Source organism: Rosa rugosa, chromosome 1, assembly GCF_958449725.1.
Source record: "Rosa rugosa chromosome 1, drRosRugo1.1, whole genome shotgun sequence".
In the NCBI taxonomy this organism is placed as follows: domain Eukaryota; kingdom Viridiplantae; phylum Streptophyta; class Magnoliopsida; order Rosales; family Rosaceae; genus Rosa; species Rosa rugosa.
This window is the reverse complement of record NC_084820.1, coordinates 28,955,220-28,975,819: the sequence shown is the minus strand read 5'-3', so window position 1 is coordinate 28,975,819 and position 20,600 is coordinate 28,955,220. Positions and strand designations below refer to the sequence as shown.

The 20,600-nt window shown below is 36.7% G+C and overlaps 2 protein-coding genes across 2 annotated transcripts; both read right to left on the bottom strand.

Moving 5' to 3' along the window:
- Window positions 1–423: 423 nt before the first annotated feature.
- On the bottom strand, window positions 424–2,972 carry LOC133725652 (formin-like protein 18). Its single transcript, XM_062152994.1, has 4 exons — window positions 2,961–2,972; window positions 2,008–2,549; window positions 1,355–1,516; window positions 424–1,186 (listed from the first exon to the last, which is right to left on the bottom strand). The coding sequence occupies exons 1-4, from the start codon at window positions 2,970–2,972 to the stop codon at window positions 1,153–1,155; spliced, it is 750 nt and encodes a 249-aa protein (XP_062008978.1). The 3' UTR covers window positions 424–1,152.
- Window positions 2,973–10,598: 7,626 nt separating this feature from the next.
- LOC133724540 (zinc finger CCCH domain-containing protein 38-like) lies at window positions 10,599–20,241 on the bottom strand. Its single transcript, XM_062151296.1, has 4 exons — window positions 20,008–20,241; window positions 16,310–16,796; window positions 13,421–15,905; window positions 10,599–10,902 (listed from the first exon to the last, which is right to left on the bottom strand). The coding sequence occupies exons 2-4, from the start codon at window positions 16,735–16,737 to the stop codon at window positions 10,873–10,875; spliced, it is 2,943 nt and encodes a 980-aa protein (XP_062007280.1). The 5' UTR covers window positions 16,738–16,796; window positions 20,008–20,241; the 3' UTR covers window positions 10,599–10,872.
- Window positions 20,242–20,600: the final 359 nt, after the last annotated feature.

Sequence of the window (20,600 nt, the reverse complement as noted above, 5' to 3'; positions counted from 1 at the left end):
AGAGTCTTGATTACTAATCATTATAAAATGAGATAACATCCAATCAATAGTTTAGGCTTGCAAAATTAATTGAATGGACCGTATAACCATAATCTCTATGATGCTATGCACAAGTTCTTTTGTCACTCCTTCACATGATTTATACGTCCAAGTGCTATATTTGTGTAACCAATTTCAGCCAAGTGACATTCAAAAGTCAAAACCAAAGAAGAAACAAACATCTAGACTACACTTGAACTTACTTATACAACCTATTAGGTGTGATTCTATATCTTAAAAAAGTATGACAGCTGCAATATTAAAAGTAACATGTAGAACTTACATTATTTTGAACCTTGACCTGATCGAGCGACAGGAAAAACTGATGGTATGCATCCTTGTCAGACAAAAGCTTTCGTAGTTCATCAACACTAAATGTATTAGCAGGAGAAACATAATGATTAGTTTCTGCAGAAAGGCAAGAACAGTATATCATTTAAAACACTATATATGACATGAGATATGTATGACATGAGACGGTTTATCCCTGCACTACTGGACACATTAGACATTAATATTCAATACAATGTATTCAAAGCGTGCAAAGAAAAATAAAAAATAAATAAAAAAAGTTAACAGTCACAACATCATAATTATATTGTGCAAATATCCGTGCACAATTTAATTATGATTCTCAATTATAGGGATGATACAGATGAAATTCATTGTGTCAACAACTTCTATTCTTGACATATATATATGTATATATTAAAAATCATGGATCACAGCTGATGCAGGAAACTAGGAAAAGAAAAAAATCTAGAATCGTCGTTTCTTTGTAGATTCCTATTGCTGAACTGATCATGACTGTTTTCTAACAGAAACAGAAAACATTTAAGAAGACTATAATAAAACTAATAGCAGGGGTCCTAGGGGTCATACTTAGGGCCAGGCTGCATCACACTAAGAAAAAACACAAACCACTGGATACAAAACAAAAACAAAACAAACACCAGAACGTAGAAGCAATCTACATGCATGAACAATGACTCTGGAATCGGATGTTTCAGGCCACAACTCAAATACCAGAAGCTGCAACTCTCCTGCTTTTCTCAACGCACCTCCACCTCAAGATTGAGCCAATAACCCAAGGCTGATATACACGTAAATCCTTCAAATTTGGGCATTATCATCAATAGGAATCGTCCTGAAACCAAAAGAAACAACCAAAATACAGCAAAATGAGCACTAATTACAGCAAAATGAACCTCATAACCTCAACATTGCTTCCAATCTTTTTTCCCAAAAATTCACAGAAACAAACTAGCTCACATATTTGATAAAGAAGAAACCAAAGTCTAAGAGAGAGTCAAACTCATAGCGAAAGAAAAGGAACCGCAAACGCAACCGTCCAAACAAGAAAAGGAACCCCAAAAGCAGTAAAACCAGCGGAAAACGCCCAGGCCCAGACCACCATGCTTCACCAAACCTATAAGGACAGCACCACCAACAGCAATCCCCGGCATCATATCGCCTCCTTGAAGGAATTTCACTCAATCAAGACTAAATCACACTATCACACATTCACAGCAAACTTAGAAGTAAAAGCATAATTAGTAATTAATTCATTAACAATCAACAGTTACTTCTTCTCTTCAAACAGAAGAACAATGCGAAGAACTGAAGAATAATCAACATCAACACCAACACCAATAATCAATGTTTCAACAATCAACACCAATTCATGTATCGAAAATAGATCAGCAGATTCAGTAGTCAGTACCCAACTACCCACTAACCAAAATAATGAAATACAAATTCAAACTTCCAATCGTATCTCTCACTCCATCGATTTGAATGGAATTTGTAAGAAAATGAATTAAAGGTAGAATCTTTACAATGAAATTAGTTTCCTTTGTACAGAAGATCATCATGGTTTCAAAGGGTATCAAGCAATGACATGGTTTTGGGATTGATTTTAGCAGACTGAAGATTCATTGCGGTTGAAGTTTAGAAATTAGAACTTACCGTTTCGAGGCAAAGGCACGGAGCAGAGGGAGTCTGAGGCAGAGACGCGGTGGAGCTGCGGTGGCTTGGGGGAGGGCGGAGAGCGAAGAGCTGCGGTGGAGCTGTGGTGGCTTGGGGGAAGGCGAAGGCCGAAGAGCTGCGGTGGCTTGGGGGAGGACGAAGAGCGAAGAGCTGCGGTGGAGCTGCGGTGGCTTGGGGGAGGGCGAAGAGCTGCAGTGGCTTGGGTCTGTTTTGCTGGTTTTGGGGATCGAATGAATCGATCTGTTCTGCGGTGGCTTGGGGGAGGGCGAAGAGCGAAGAGCTGCGGTGGAGCTGCGATGGCTTGGAGGATGGCGAAGAGCGAAGAGCTGCGGTCGCTTGGGTCTGTTTTGCTGGTTTTGGGGATCGAATGAATCGATCTGTTCTGCTGTGGCTTGGGGGAGGGCGAAGAGCGAAGAGTTGCGGTGGAGCTTGGGTCTGTTTTGCTGGTTTTGGGGATCGAATGAATCGATCTGTTTTGCGATCAAAAGAAAAGAGCTTAAAAAAAAAAGGCCTAAATCCGCCTACCCAGAAAGAAAAGAAGAGAATAGAAGGCGTTGAATGTTTCAGGAAGAAGAAGAGAGTTTGTGTTTAGGTTTCAGATCTCAGGGGAGTTTGTGTTTAGTTCACAGGGAACTAAAATCTAGACGAGCCTAATTTTCGTCTCTTGGCGCCTTGGAGCTAGGTTAAGTTTGTAAATAAAGGCTACGGCAATTGCAGCGAAGCAAGTATTAGGAAAAATTTTGCTACGGCATTTTTAATGCCGTTGCCATTTAAGCATTTTTATGCTACGGCTCTCATTTGCCGTCGCAAAATTTTTTATTTTTATGCTACGGCTCCCCTTTGCCGTCGCAGTTTTTTTTTTTTTTGCGACGCCTTGTTTCCCGTAGCAAATTTAGGACCAATAGCTACGGCATTTTTGCGCCGACGCTAACTGGGGTGGCCATTGCAATTATTTTTTGTAGTGTGGGTTCATAACTTAATAACATGTTTCCTATATTGTTTTCACAAAGATCGGAACAATAAGTATGCTTTAACACGTTCCTTATATATATATATATATATATATATATATCTAAGATATATGTTGTTAACATAACGGATATGTGTCTGCTATTTCATTATTCATCATATATTTAATATTTATTTAATTAAATTTACCTTATATGTTTTATCAAGCATACTTAATATTCATAATACAAGTGAACCTGAAGTTTCACTACTGTTACTCGAGCCAAAAGTTTTGAGTACATATCCATTTGAACCCGAAGTTCAAAAATACGGAATTTTAGAACCTGAAGTTCTAATCATAACATATGTGCCATCGATTCCTGCTTCATATATTGATATACATATGTTTATTTATTATAGATATATGTTTATCTATAGCACAATGACATTCGTTTCTTCTGTTTTTGTTTTCAAGTCTGATACTTCTTCTATGAGTATTATCATGTTTATCTTTACATAATATATAACTTGATAATCGTGCAAAACAGACTTGCATGTTCTTTCTCTATCACATATATATCTTTCAATACTACAGCATATCAATCTGAATTTATGCTATATATGTTATTGATGATCTTTTACATCTGCAAGGTTCAGTTGAACACGATGGAGTTATTAACCAAATTGGTTGATAGAACATAGTGCTTCATCCGTCATGTGAGGATAGGAATCTAATTTTGGGGATATAAAAACAATAAATAAAAAAGTAAATGAGCATTCAAAGATAATATGGAGAACGGTTTTTCTTCGGCCTGCAATCCAGGTATACGTTATATTGATCGGTTGCTTTATTTTTTATTTTTTTTTATCTGACCATCTTATTTTATAATTGCATAAAGTTTCTCAGAGCCTATACAATTAACGAGGGCCAGAAGTTCCTCAGAGTTATACAATGATCGAAACCACATGTTGTGATCCCTGGTCATATGGGGACCTGAAGTTCCTCAAGGGTCATAAAATGTAAACCTCTTCAGAACTTATGCAATAACGAGGGCCAGAAGATCCTCGACGTAATATATGAAATCACATATTTTTTTATCCCCAATAATTATAAGAGGCCGGAAGTTCCTCATATTTTTTGGTATTGGGGTTCCCTCCTCTGTATGATAATGTGAATTTGAAGTTCAATTTTGAACACTTGGCCAAAGCTAGAGGCTACGTTCTCCACAAGATAAAATTATGTCCTTGTGTGATTAGAGGAGCGAAGAAAGATTATCATTTTGTGAAGTTGGGCAGACCAGAAGTTCTGTGTATTTTCTTCATTAATGGAACCAGAAGTTTCCATAGTTAATTTTATTGCATAATTTATCTATTTATTTTTCTTCCCTGCAATATTCCTATTATGTTATGTACTTTCATTATAGTACTTATCTTTTAAATTTTTTTTTGTTATTCACATGGGCCAGCAGCCCTATATCTCAAACATATGACTATTGAATGTAATATTTTTGAACCAGAAGTTCAAAATTTCATAATAGAACCTGAAGTTCTAACAGTAAAACTCAAACCCGAAGCTTTGAGTATAAAATATAAATTAGTTAAAAGTGAACTTGAAGATTCACTTTAGTCACCTCGAGCCTGAAGTTTCGAGCACCAAATTTATTTGAACCCGAAGTTCAAATTACGAAATATTAGAACTTGCAGTTCATAGAAAAAAATTTGAACCTGAAGCTTCGATTACACATATATTTCATTCATAGTTTATTTGACTTTATGTCAACTCGAACTAGCAGTTTTGAGTAAATTTTCATATGTCGATTGATACATTCTTCTTTATGCCTGCTTAAAGCATTCCACCTTAGAACCTGAAGTTCTAATTGTGCAGACTCGAGCCATAAGTCTCGAGTGAATATATAGACAATTTATCATAAAGTTTTAATCTGGTTCAACCTCAAACCTGAAGCTTTGAGGGGATTATTTTGACACCAATTTAAAAGTAAGCAAGCCGATTGACATGGCTATACCATGAAATGTCACCAGAAGTGGATCATGGCAAGAGAGAAATCAGGAGTCAATGTAAATATTGCCCTACCATCCACATATGTGAGGAAATTTTAAATTGGGCGTGTGTCACCTATGGTACACTATATGATAGATGTTATCACACCATTTTCAAAATGGCATTAGTCAAATTAAAGCATTGACTAATAAGAACATTGAGATTATCACACATCCCTGATGTATTTTGCTTACAATAAGCAAAGTTGAAAGCACTATTAAGTTATTCCTCAGATTTATTGTAACCTCTTGAGTTCCCATTGAAACTAAATGTTTCTTAATCCGATTATATATCGAGGAACCTGATGTTCTTTAAGAGGTTGTTATAAATGAAAAAAAAATCGAAATCTCAAGTTTCTTGGATCTCCAATTATATGAGGGCCTGAAGTCCCTCCTCTTTATGACTACACATTTATATGTGACACAGAACTTGAGGTTCTCCATGTGATAAAATTACTTTTTATGGATTGTAGTCTTTAACTCGAAATTTCGAGTACATCATTTTGGCCAGCAGTTCAAAATGAATTTGGTCCATTGCAATTATCAATATTTCACAATTGATGTTTACTAAAGGTAAGGTAACATTTATATCAAGAGTTGTAGATCTTGATTCTTGATTTATCGCTCCGAATGAGCTACTATCATGGTACCAAATTTGAAATATTGACGTATTAAGTACCTTCTATATAGTTGGAGAAGACTTTTTACTATCTCATATATACTGTGTCAAATTTCTACAGTAAATTGAGGCATCTAATGTTATGAACCAGAAGTTCCTTGAACCAAATACACTATTTGGCATGATTGATTATGTCATCTTTTGTCTACCATGTTGCGTAGAATCACTTACAAGTTTTGATGACTACTAATCTTACTCACATGCAAATTGTTTATTTACCGCATATTTGTGAGTTGTCACTTTAATGAGACTATCCTCCTGCCATGAGGGGGAAAAAGATTGTTCCTGAAGAACGACATGAATTAGTGTGAAATATTTATCCACTGTCTCATTTTTATTTTGAGAAATATCTAAGCTAGTGATTTGATAAAACAAAGTGACAAATTTATATGCTAAATGCAAAGTCATCCGCTTGGGTTAAAGTCCTTGAGACCAACCATATTAATACAAACAATGTAGACTCCATTGATTTGTGGGATGCAAGTGTATCCAATCGACATGGTTCTCCTGAAGAGAATGTCATTAAACAATATCACAGCTCCTAATATGGCTACACATACAAAGGGTGTAGGTACGCCATTAGGAAATGATATCTTGGAGATACAATAATAAATCAACATGGTTGATGCTAATAAACAAAGCATGTTTTGACCTAAATCTTGGTTTGGGTTCGCCACCAACCAATGAGCATCTTCACTCCAAAGAAAGTGATAGATTTCTGAACACATCTCTTGAGCATGGTCAAAATAAGACAGTCTTCCCGCCGTTAGGGGGAGGAAAGACTACTGTCATTTAAATAACGGCGTGAATTTGTGTGGAATGTATCCACCAGGTCTAAAGTTATAAGCTTCCAAAGAGGAAAGTTCATACAAGCCCTATAATGCTCTACAGGAGATTATAAGTAAAATGATCCACATTCTCTACATGATTCATCTATGAGAGATGATTGTCCTAGAAGCGACAATGTATGCCCCAGAAGTGGCATGGGTACCCAATATCAATAAGCTTATTATAGCATGCATGCATATAAGAATGTGTGGGATCTATGATTAATGATCATCGATGATAATTTATATTTGATAGCTACCAAAAATCATTAAGGGCTGTACTGATGCTATACCACGTTTCACCATGAATGTCGACAAAGTATATTATTGGCCAAATTGGAAAGAGGCAATTCCAATGAAATTGAATATTTGAAACGTGATGAAATACTTGGACCTTTAACCCTGCATGGCACAAAAGGGTATTTATCAAAAGTGAAGATAAATCACTATGACACAATGTCTATTTATCGAGACATGAGATTATGAATATCTTCCCTCATACGAATGACAATTTTCTATAAGTACAGTGTTACCTATAGCTGTTATATTGACGAGAGATTTATGGCATGTTGTCACCGTATATTATGAAGATCTTAAAGACACATTGCTAAAAGCAAAATCTCAAAAGTAAAGTGTCATTATAAGCGTTTTGCTTATCAAATCCTTGAAGGATTCAAAATGCAAGACCATGAATGGTTGAAAGAGCCTGAAGCTCACTCATGGAATCAAAGAGTCTAAAGCTAGCTCATATGTACTCATTTCGTTCTAGTCAACGAGATCTAAATTGCCTTAATGAGTACTATGACAAGACTACTATCGAATTCGAATTATGATTATAATGTTGCAACATATTCTAACTTTCGCAAAGTTATGAATTATTTAGAGCTCTTGAAGAGCTTAGATGAGACGTATCAATACACAAAGATATTGATGTGTATGGCTAGGTATGCCATGATGATTTTTCAATGTTTTAAACTATACGAAGTTAAATGTGTCAATTTCTTTATATTGTTTAGCTATTACTTTGTGTATGATTTTGAGCATATGAGATTGTTTTCTAACCTTATCATATGAGGTAAGGCTTATTGAAAATCATCTAGCTTTGTTAGTATTGCTTTAACTTTGCAGGTATGAAATTTTGTGATGAGCCCCTATATGCAAAGCACACATGGTCTCACTTCAGTGATAGACACATCAAACTACTATACATGGTACATGTAGCTTATCGCATACATGAATGAGGCTTGCAACAATCAGGGGGAGATTCTCATCAGGGGGAGCATCCAGAAGCATGCTACCTAGGACATATGCGCGTTGTGCTCTTTTTGTCCTTCGACCAGGGTTATTTTTGTCCCACTGGGTTTTTGTTACCTGGCAAGGTTTTTAACGAGGCAACAATAAGCGCGTCCAATACCATCATTCATTGGTGGACATCCAAGGGGGAGTGTTGTAAATATTATTATCTATGTGGATGTCCATGTAAATACTCATTAGTTATGTACTTTGATGTAAACCCTACCTCTATATAAAGGAGGCTAATGAGACTGAATGATAACACTTCTACTTCCTCCCAACTATTCTCTCCTCATATTTTCTCTACTTTATAACAATTCATTAAAATAGCCATTATATACATAAGCAATATGTACTTTTTGTTAGAAGACAATGCCTTATGTGACAAACTGACAGCTGATGTGGTATTACCACATCATTTAATGAAATGTTCTGATGTGTTGGGCCTTAGAGCATCTTTAGCAATGCTAGCAATTTTTGAGTCAACTTTTAGTCAAAGTAGCTAAAAAGTCATTTTAGCTAGCCACTTTAGAAATACGTCTGCATTAATGCTCTCTATTTTAACTAGTTTTGAATTTATATTATTTTTTAAATGAAGATTCGATAGTTTAAATGTATTTATAAATTACATAAAATAGCTTAAAAGGAATGTTTTAAATTATAGAGAGCCTCATCTTGCTCTCTATGATGAGGCTCTCTATATTTAGAAGTGAGATAGCTAAAAGCCTAAAAGTTATAATGGAGAGTCACTTACGAGTCTTGTGCAGCTGCTAAAATAGATAAAAAGCTAAACATGCTCTCCAAAATAGCTAAGGAGCCAAAATAGAGAGTCTGCTAAAGATGCTCTCAAACCCTAAAGCTTTAATGCAAATGATACTTTAAAATGTGGTTTACCTAGCATTATCCATTAGAAAATGAGTAAAAAAAATGAAGATTTTAACTTTTATTCTCTTCAGTTACTTCAAAGGGCATAATGGCCATGAAAAAAGAGCGATATATATCAGAGAACATAAAAGAGAAATTTTAAAATATTCACACATTGCAAAATACTAGATACACATCTCCTACTTAATACATCACCTATTAACTTTTTTATTTTGACATTTTACTAAAAACACAACCCCAAACTTCCTAAACTATCCTCATTCACGATACACCCTACACATCCTTTTATATATACACACACACACACACACATATACATATACCATCTTAATTTGAAGAGGGCAAAAAACCCATAATATTTCGAATTAAGATCACTATATCCAGTTTCATTTTTATCTCCATTGACCTAAAGTTGCCCAACTATTCTCTTTGCTCTCGAATTCTTTTTGAAGTAAAACTCCTAGTTTGTCAAATTGATTGGCAAAGCTATTTTCCAATACAAATGTTAGCTTATTAGTCCTTCCTAGAAATCTAGAATTATTGTATGCATGCCAAATAAGATGCTAACAGACAAAGACATGCTGAAATCTTCAAAATTGTGAATATAACAATTATGGGGTAGAGATTAAATTATAAAGACGTCTGATATCGTCATACACCCCTATAAAATCGATATATGGAGAACCGTGGACCTCGTTTATCAAACAAGTTTCAGTACTAGTTTATCAAACAACAATTGAAATTCAAAACCTAAATTTTATAGTAGCTAAAGTTTAGTCGAAGATGGAGAAGTCATACCTCAATTGAGGGTTGAGAAACACCAATATCATAATCCATTACGTTGTTGCCGATTTTCTTTGGAACTATGGATGTTCATCAATCAGTCTCGTTAACTGTTTCTGACTAGGGTTTCAAGTTTGCATCTTCATTCACATCATCCATGTACATGAGAAGAAAACTCTAAAGCGGGATGGTATATTCCAACTATGTGTTCTTTATTTTTTATATAAATGTCTTTTTTGGTAATTTAATATACCCATAAATTCTTATGTTGGGTGTATGAAAAAATGGATTGTATTCAGTATTTTGCAACGTGTGAATAAAATTTCTCGACATAAAATTTTGAAAAAAAAATAAAGAGGAGACGATTTTTTTTTTTTTATTCAAAAGAGAAGATGAATTAAATCTAGTATCAACCAGCTATTTTGCTTATGGTTACTTTCCACCTTTCCTTCTCCCCTAATTAAAAAACTAAAATTTGGAGACTCTGAACCAAAAAGAATTAAGAAAGGGACGCTCACAAGTCCAAGTCCAAGTCCAAACCCTAAGAACTCAGCATCCGTGTGGCAGTGAACCAGGCCGTGCTGGAAAAGAATAAATTTTGCTGTTTTTTGAAGAAAAAATGGTTTAGATTTCATTAAAGGAGAATTGTAATTTAGTAAAATGATACTTCATTAGACTGATTAGAGGTAGTTTGGACTTAACAGTCAAATAAGTCCATTTTAAACAGATTTGTAAAATTATCAATTTCTGCACATGAAAATCTATGAGCATGCATAAAAGTTTCTTCCCTAGAACATACTGTTAAGAAAGCATTTTCAAATGTGTCCAAATTTAGTCACAAGTATCAAACAGCACACGTTCCCTCTTACCAAATGCCACTGCCCGGCTTAACTCTCTGCTACTTAACTTGTGCTCTCAATGTTTGCACATTGGAATAATTGCACCCGTAGCAAAATTTAAGTCAAAACTTGCAAAAACGACCGACTTCAATTAACCAAAAGGTCTGCTATAAAGTTATAAGCATGTACAAGAATGAACCCTATGGGAAAAGCTTGGAGGTAAATGAAAATGACAAGAACTAAGGTGAAGGTGAAAAGCAGAGTAACGGAAGCCACCAACAATTCCTGAACATTGCGCAGGATGAAAACAAACTAAGAAACAAATGAAGCCACAAACATTTCAAGAAATAAAAGAAAGAAATCAAATGCTAGCATTCTCTATTATTCAGTCTTAAGTTTCACTATCCTCGAGCCAATTAGTATACATTACAGGATGGAAAACTAATATGTCCAAAGGCTGCGAGACCGGGGATGTTATGACGGCCAGCAATGTTGTACGACACAAAATAAATCAACACCATTTCCTCCACTTTTAGCCTTTTTGCATTTTTTCCACATATGCCTGCAACAAATGTAAATACCAAAACAGTTGAAATATTAAAAAAATTAATAAAAGATAACCAACTGCTTGACATGTATAAAGATAAAAGTACATTATTTGCATTCCACTCTAAGCACCCACAGAGACTACCAACTACTGTGACAGATGCACTAAATGATGATAAACAAGCTACTATTACAGTATAAAAGAAAGACAACAGAGGAGAGTGATGACAAGCAAGATATTAGAATACAGACGGCAAAACTTGCTGGCTATAATACATAAAAGTTAAATTTAAAACACTAAGAAAAGAGAAAATAAATTATGACATTTTCCTATTTGTTTGCCGTTACAAAATTTAAAATTCCTAAACAGAATTTTAAAATTTCCCAACATGCTTTCTCAAAATTCCTGAATTCTAAATAAAACGCAGCCTACAGAGCTGACCAAAATTAAATTCTATCCTGAAGTTCTTCTGTCCAAGCCTGTCCGTCCTACTTGCTCCATCCATATGATGCGAAAACACAAACTCTACAAAGTTTTGACCTGTCTTACTAATTGTTCTTTTTCTCCCTTTGCTTCAGCCCTCCCACAGAACCCTCATAAGCTTCTCAAATCTTTTGACTCACTTCTCTTGGGATTCCATAAAGAGAAAAGTAGGTAAGCTCTTCAAAATAAACCCCATTCTCTTTATAAAGAACAAATAGACAATTATAAACTCTGCCAACCAACATTTTTCTACCTTCAGAAAACCCAGTGCCCAAAATCAGAAATACATTTTCTGCACAATCCTTTCCTATTTAACAAAGAATGGATGTAACAAAAGCAGACACAAGGCATTCTTAAGAATCAAACTTTCCCATGTTGCTAAAATGCTCTTTCCTCCTTCACTTCAGCCAACCCACAAAAGATCGCCATACGCTTGTCGATTCTTTTGATTCACTTCCTTTGGGATTCCAAAAAGAGAAAGCAAGTAGGTAAGCTTTAATCAATTGCAGTTCCCTTGGGAATCCAATCTATCAACATCCTTATACCATGCTTTAGCTTCCCACACTATAGCTTTCAATTCTTCTCCTCTCCCCACCCATGGAAACAGTCAGTGGATTATACTTTAATGATCAGATACAACCCTTGTTAATGCTACTTGTCCAACTGAAGGGAACAACTATAGTTCCAAACCAAAATATTAATTACAAAAACAGAACAAAACTCTTTCTGCCGCTTTCCCGCCAACTATAGCCACACAATCCAGCCAATCAAACCCCACATTATGTAATAGAAAGGCTTTACTTGTAAATCACAGATACTAATGAAAGCAAACATGGTGGAGTAGTGATTATATGTGTCACTTGGTCTCAGTTTGGGCAGAATATACCCAGTATGAGCTTTAATATTTGAATGGTGATTAATGGCCCATAGGAAAGTACATCCAGAATGAGCCATCTTTCAAATGGTCGATTCCTCGCACAAAGGCTACCCTTGAAATAGATTCTCCTTTGCCATACCTTTGCTGAAAATGTCCATCCCTCATTCTTTGAATGCTCTTTCAATGGTGGCATCTAGCGATTATTCCATCAAAGGTGTACCGGTTGTTTGCGTTGGGTCCTCTTCCTTGGTCTCAACTGGTAGACCGGGCTGCAGCTTCATGCAAGGGAGAGTCCCTTGGTACAACACTACCACCACCATTAAGACTTGGTTGTTGCGGGTGGGTGGCCCTGGGGCGAGGCGCGGGGTTGAGCTTGAAAATGGCACCACCCCCGCCCAAAAAAAAAAAAAAAACAGAAAGGAAGTGATTTTGATCATCATTAATATGATTTGGTGCAGGATTAGCTATCTGGGAAATATGCTACCAACTATTGCTAATGAGTGAGACATTCATGCAGGTTGGCTTGTCCTCTTCGTCCTGCCTGTCGCTCGTCCATCATACTCTCTAGTCTAATGTTTCCTGTGTGGTTTGTTCCTATAGGCTACTTTGCCTTAATGTTGTTATCCATTGTTGGTCTCATTTGTTTCCTTTGCTTGTATGGCTTTGTCCTTGTTCCAAGTTCTCACCATTCTACATTTGGTGGGCATCGGAAGGAAGGATAGAAGGAAAAAAAAAACAAAGAAAAAAAAAAGTGAAGAGAAAGAAAAAACAACTGAACAGAGTGCGACTCCAAAGTGGGGTTTTTGCTTTATAAGCTAGGATATATTCTTATTCCTATCATTCTTCGAAACTATGACCATGCAATTTTTATATTTATTCACTATAGGAGCACTCTGCATACCAAACAAAACAATCCAGATGATAAAATATGAATAATGTACACAATAATAGTAACAATAATGCTGACGATGGTAACTATTAGTAAATTAATTTAATTTTCTCAACATAGAGGATAAACAAGACAAAACAAAAAAGAAACGGCATCTATCACTGAGAAGAACAATAAAACTAATAAAGCACATCATATTTATGGGAAAAGGAGAATAATTCATAAAAAAAGGACAGCAAATTAAATTTATAATTAATAGATGCTCCAGTCTAAAAGTAACTCACCTGTACAAGTTTTGTCAGCTTCGGTTTTGAAAATGACAAATAACTGTCAATCTTTTCTTGTGTCTGTGGAATATTAGCCCCCGGTATGGTACCAGTCACTTTGTCAACCACCTTTTTCACTATGGTTTTGTATGCATCTTTGCTGACTTGACCATCTTTCCATGAGGGTTTTAAAAGATCCTTAACGAACTCCGCAAGAGCAAATTTAAATGCACGTATCCCCTTCACTTCCTTGAGTTTCTTGCCCTCATCAGCCCCATCTTTATCTGCGACCTCCAAGGGACCATTTTCGGGGGAGTTATTCTCTTCTTCTACTTTCTTACTTTCCTCAACCCCAAGTTCATTATTTCCATCAGGCTGATTCAACTGGTGGCTCTTACGCCTAGGTTCTTCTACTGAATTACGAATCTGATGGTAATCATCTGACGGCTTTTCTAATTTTCCATCAACACCTGTCTTCCCTGTGCTATTTGGCAGAAGGCACGCTTTGTTGTTATTGTGTTCTTGCTTCTTAAGTTCCATGCTATCAGATGTAGGATCATATGGCTTCTGAGACAACATGGCTGGTTCTGGCTGAATAGCTGAAAGCTGCTCAGAAGATCCTTCAGATTTGGGAAATGGAGAAGCATTCAATGCATTATGAGAATTTAAAGCAGCATAAAGCTGTGGAAGCTGATGTCCATTTTCCAATAACTGAGCCAGCGAGACTGAAAGACTGGTAAGTTGTGTGAGATCTTTACCACCTACCACATTAGGCACTGGAGGAAGGCCAGTAACTAGTGATGTTTTTGAATCCCCTATATCTAACTTGATGACAGATTTCCTCTGTCCAGATAGTGTATCTTGTGGATTTACAAGTCCTCCTTGGGTGTGAGCTGGGATAAGCGCTTGACTTTGCCCGATTGTGTTCATGCCAGGAAAGGGAGAAGCAGTTGAACTCTGCACATTATGGTCAAAGCTTTGGTGTGACATGATATTTGCAGAAACATTGAGGTCAGTGCGAGAACTAGCAGTTCTATCAATTGCATTCTTGCCATCATGTGGCAATCCAATAGAACCACCTTCCCTTATATCCTGGTTCTGTAGATAATTAGGTCTTTCAGCTATCATTGGTTGCATAACTGAAGCACCACCATGTACCTGGACTGAAGCCTCTCGAATTATATCTTGATTGCTAGCTTTTAGAGAAGTATCATTAAGTCTTGAAGATTCTGAACCCCGTGCACTGTGACCATGCTCTTCTCTGCTAATATTGTTGGACGTTTGCAATGTATAATTCCAATCCGGAGACATATCTTGTTTGCAAGCATTTAAAGAAGTATCATTAATTCTTGAAATTTCTGAACCCCGTCTAATGTGACCATGCTCTTCTTTCCCAATATTGGAGGATTGCAATGTATAATTCCAATCCGGAGACATATCTCCGAGCCATTTTTCAGTATCTTTTGACTTAGCACCTACTTTATCCTCCTTCCACAGTTGTGCTTCCTTCTCATTCCTCTTGGCTGCTTCATGACTAACACTTGGGTCACCACGCATTTGGTTCTCGTTGTTCAGACCACGCCCCCAACTATTATCATTCATAGACCAAGCACCAGACCTCAGCTCCGGAACACCAATATTTCCGTTATTATCTGCACCCAACTTTGCCGACTCTGGCAGAGTCACAGTATCACTCCATTTTTGACCATCCCATGCCTGGTCTGCATCATTTATTTTGTGGCCCAGGGCCCATCTGCCATCCCGTGGCCTTCCAGTATTATCTGGACTCAACTTTGCAGAATCTGACGGAGTGTCATTCCATTTTCGACCATTCCATGCCTGGTCTGTATCATTTAAACTGTGGCCCAATCCCCACCTGTCATCCCGTGACCTTCTTTCAGAACTCGCATGTGACTGAATATGATGGGAAAACCGACAAAACTTTTTGTTCCGACAATTTCCTGCGGCAAAAAATTTGCAAGGAATATCACCACTCCTGCGGGGTTCACGCTCAACACCTCGCTCTGTAGAAGCATCTCTTCTCCTTGTATCACTGTCCCTTTCTCTATCATTGTCCCTTTCTCTAATAATCTCATTTGCAGAACCTTTACTGAACCCATCAGAAACTCGGTGATTATCAAACTTGCTAGATGCCTCCCTCCTAGACTTCCCATTAATGAAATCATTACCATACACCGAAGACCTTCCACTCTTTAATGGATTGTCCCCTGAAACAGGGGGTGTAGAATATTTTGAGGCGCTGCCATTCCTGTGCCTACCTTCCCAGCTATCATCATAACTTGAATTACCCTCATGTAGTAACTGACAATCACTTCCTCTCCTGCATCTTCCACCAGCAAAATCTTTGCACACTTGAGCTGAAACTCCCGATCTGCTTCTATTTCTATCAAGGAAAACTGATTCTCGCCTATAGCCACGATCTGGACTCCTGCTCCAGCTCTGGCTTCTACTCCTGGTCCAGCTTCTACTTCTACTCCTACCCCTACACATGACATCCAATAAAAGAAGAATACAAATAAGTGCCAATGGGGAGTTCCCAGCTAGGAGAACATAAACTATCCATTCAGATGACTCAATGATACATATTATAACTCCAAACACATGAGATTCAAGTCAATGAACAATTGAAGGGATCTCCAGCAATAAAACTCATAATACATAAATTTGTACTACCCAAGAGTTGTTCAAACACTGTTATAGAAAAACAAAAAGGATTCATGCGAAGAGCAGATAGTTCCTCGTTGTGCAAAGAGAAGAAAAGCTTATTTTATGCCATCGTATTCATGACATGGTACAGTTTCGAAAATACGAATCAATGCCATCTAGGTTACATACGCACGCCTGCAACTGTGAGTCAGAATTTACAGTATGAGTGGAAAATCTAACCTCAGTGACCTGCTCCAACCACTTTTGGGGGACCGACTACGAAGTTGTCTCCACTCATCAAGACCAGGAGACATCCTTGTGCTGCAATTTCCATCTTCATCCCAGACCATGGAGTCTTCTGTGTATCTGCTGCCGCCCTTACTGATACTTTCATTCCTATGTGAGCTTCTGCTTCCAGGCAAAGCTTCCCTGGATGGCAATCCTAAACCACGCTTAGATCTCTGCATATCATTCGTCTCTAAACCTGACCATTTTGAAGCATTACTACCACCAAGCTCTGGAGAGTGCCACTCACGTCCAGATTCTTTATGATGAAATGGCCTACCCGCTTTTCCCATCCAACCATCATCTGGTATATTTGCATCTTCAAATTGAGGCTCTTCAGGCAAATCCCATTTAGAAGAGCGTTTCCTGCTGCTTCTACTCATTTCTCTGCGCCTTAGAGCAGCAGCGGTTTAATTTATTGTCACTCGGTATAATCGCGAGACTGAAAAGGAAAAAAAAAAAAAAAAATCAATCTCAATGACATACAACAGTATGACAATCACTATTTGCTTTTTTACCATCTCTCTCAAAGACTTCACCAAAAAAGCCTTTCCACTAAATATAGTGAAATTCACACTATGTTAAGGAACAAGAATAAAATAAATGATTTAACATAAATGAGGACTTACAAGATAGCCGATCAGTTTTTTTCAATTCATTTCAGTTAACAGCAGAATTAAAATCTCAATCACACAATTAGATTCAAATTCCAACAAGCATAAGGATGCAGAAGACATAGATAACTTATCAGAGTTAATATATATATATATATATATATGAACATATAAACATATAAACATATATATATTTATGTATTTTTGTACTTAACAAAAACAAAAATAAGACTTTGGGTGGGGGCCCTTACTAACCCATGAATCAGGGGCATGCCTGGAGCAAATTCATGCTAGTGAACAGACCAATACTACCACAAGCCACCTGACTAGTTTTTCAAATACTTGGCACCACAAATTTTCATGGAAATCCAAAACCATAAAATAACATACACGAATGCATTCTAACAGACCAATATAACCACAATCCACCTGGATAGTTTTCAAATACTTGGCACTGCAAAGATTCATGGAAATCCAAAACCATAGAATAAGCATGCAAGAATGCATTCTAACATTAGTTGAATTTCTATAACGGTGTTGCATAGGATATAGTTATCAGGAAGGGAAGGTGAATAATTTTATGTAATAGGAACATGTTTCTATCCGTTATCAAGGAGGCAATACCGAGCTGTGTCAAAGTCATGCAAACTTTATGCCAGTAACCATTCAATGTTTTCCCAACTGCAAATCAAATACGATATCCAGTTTTTAGAACTATTCATTATCACAAAGCCTTAACTGTTCCCCTCTGCCTTTCCAAAACTTAAACAGGAATTACCTGTATTATTAAGTCCTTCAGGTGTATTTAGGATGAAAAAAAATATTTCCAGAATTTGAAAATAGGGGTCAGTAAAAATAAGTTTAGACATGAACCTCACACAACTGTCATGGGATCTAATTTAAGTACTAGCAGAGTTGATTTATCAACAATAATTGGATTGTGCTTTCCGTTCCAATCTGTTGTATTTGGGATGCTAGCAGAATATATCAATTCCCTATACACAAGGTAAATATGCCACATGTCAAGATAATCCTCTTCATTTTATAAAGAGCCCATTTGGAGTAACAAAGCCAAACAAATCATTTGATTTGTCTCAAGTGGCATTTAACAAGGTAAACATCATGTGATTTATGAATAGAATAGACACCCAATAAAAGATGTCCATTCAATCATTATTAACATCCAAGTAGGGGAAGATGGGATTTCAGTATAAAAGAAAGCCCACAAAATTCTTGAAACAAGAGTATTCAGAAGTCCAATGGCCATAACAATTGGCTCAAAAATCCCACATTCACAAGTATTGAAGAATATATGCTCAAGTACAGTGAGGAGAATCCTCGTATTAAAATGATTTTATCAGCCATAACATTGACCTTAATATCTTTCCCCCTTCAATATAACACACTTGGAACAAAACCTTTCACATATGTTGTCAGAATCCTAATGAATTTCCAAATAATCCAAATCTTCCTTAGCAACTTCAGTTCCCAAGTTGCAATATCCAGATACAGAAAACACCTAGATGATTAGCTGTGAAGGCTATTCAGTATTTTCTAAACCACCGATGTAACTGATTCCAACCACCAGGGAATGAAGATATTATCGTCCGTCTCCAAACAAGAACCAATTTCAACCACCAGCCACCTGCTCAACTTCCAACACTCAACACTCTTGCCTTTGCAAATCTTTTGAATCCTGCAGACAGATACTTAATATCTTTCTGTGCTCCAGACAGTTTGATCAACCAAAGAGAAAAGAAACTTGTTTGATGAAAAACTATTTCTATCCACTTATTCGAAAGATGAATGCTGCAACCTTTAAAAACTTATGCTTTTTAGGCTCGTCCGCAATTCATCAACCACTGACCAAAATTGAGCATTGATGCCCTTTAAAGTGAAGGTTGAAGCATTCTCTTCCAACTCCTTGGATTATTAAGTATTTATACATCGCAATTCTCAAAAGCTTTCAGAGAAACCTCCAGTCTAAAGATTTATCCAACAATATGTGCTACTATATCCAATGTAGCACCTGTGGAAGGATGCTATTGTATCAGTTACTTTGAATGAAATTGGCAATCCCTCCATGCAGTGACCTCATGAAAGTACTGCAGAAAATTATACTAGATATCAGCACCCAGGTAAATGTACTCTTATAGAGTAACATAGATCTAAAACACACACTAGGCTTAACTATCAAGGTACCTAGGCTACCGAAGAAAGAGAAAGTACTGAGAAAGAGCAAGGAAAAAATTCAGAAAAAAAAAATTCATAAACGATGATACACTTATACCAAAAGCTTCCAAAAAAGAAAAAACTCATCCTCCCCGCACTACTATCTGCTCCTTTTTGGGCTGTCCACCCATTCATAATATCCTCCACTTCTCTCAACAGCTTCCATTGAGATCACATCTCCACTTCCCATATATCAGTCGACCCTTACTAAGATAGCATACAAACATCTCGTCTTTTCTATTTTATGTTCTTTTTCTCTTGAAGAGTATTTGTTCTAAGAACATAATAAGCACCCATACAATACTAGTATGATTCAACTAGTTAAAACCCCGCATCAGCAGTAAGAGTTTAATACTAGTATAAGCAATGCAATCAACAGAATTAACCACCACAGTGGTTCAAACCACATTCAGTTATAATCATCACAATTCCAAGAGACTAAATTTTTCTCGAAAACTATACAAAGAACATATATTTACATAAACCAGAGACCCAATTGGCACATAACAAGAACTAAACACAAATTAAAGTAGCAGAATTAACTCTAGGGCATCAAATCTCAAATTTCACTAGGGATTCGATAAACCCACTTCAAAGACCACAGCTTTCAAGTGGTTCCGCCAAGAAATACCTAAAACCCCCCACCACAATGCAAAGTGTGAATCACACTCGCAGCAATAGAATACAATTAGTGGAGACAAAACCCTAACTCATTTGAGATCCAATTAAAGAAATATACAGAAAGAGAAGCAATGGAAAGTGCATGAGTAGCAAAACCCTAAAGTAAAGAAGGATTGGCGAACTTACATGGAATAACCAGAGAAACCCTAGACTGCGGTGGGAGAGCTCCGTCTGGGAGAGTCGGGCATGTTTGAACTGAGCGAACAAAGAGAGGAGGAGACAGAGTGTGTCTTATGAGAGAGGAACCAAAGAAGATTTTTTTGGTGTGCTAATTACTCGAGATGGTGCTATACTCAGCCATCTGCCTACACTCAAATCGCTCTTCGCCTAAATTGGGGGTTCTAAAGGGCAATTTTTCCACTGGTCCTACTTGTTTTTTTTTCCTCTGTTCTTTTTAATGAAGTCTTGTGGACTTTTTTTTTTTTTTTTTGTGATGACTTTTTGAAGTCTCAAATTTTATTTTTTATCAAAGCTAAAATTTATCACTAATCACAACACTTATATGAAGATTACGATCATAATAAAATACAACAATTTGAGTGAGAATAGCTCAATGAGGAAAGATTGACACATCAACGATTCCACAGGCTGAGATAAGATTAATATTAGGCAGCTTTTTTAGCTTGATTAACCAAATTCAACAATAAATGAATTGTGTGCGCACAACAGTAAATTATTGGTTAACCATGTGGTACGACTGGTTAACCAAATTCCTCACA

Excerpts from the sequence above, each read along its gene's own strand:
- LOC133725652 (XM_062152994.1), bottom strand. Across the intron at positions 1,517-2,007 it reads CGTGCCTTTGCCTCGAAACG|GAGGCGATATGATGCCGGGG; the intron begins GTAAGTTCTAAT and ends AATTCCTTCAAG. Across the intron at positions 1,187-1,354 it reads TTCCTTTTCTTTCGCTATGA|GACGATTCCTATTGATGATA; the intron begins GTTTGACTCTCT and ends TTTTGGTTTCAG.
- LOC133724540 (XM_062151296.1), bottom strand. The coding sequence starts at position 16,737 with ATGAGTAGAAGCAGCAGGAAACGCTCTTCTAAATGGGATTTGCCTGAA. Across the intron at positions 15,906-16,309 it reads GGTTGGAGCAGGTCACTGAG|GGGTAGGAGTAGAAGTAGAA; the intron begins GTTAGATTTTCC and ends TGTCATGTGTAG. Across the intron at positions 10,903-13,420 it reads AGCTGACAAAACTTGTACAG|GCATATGTGGAAAAAATGCA; the intron begins GTGAGTTACTTT and ends CATTTGTTGCAG.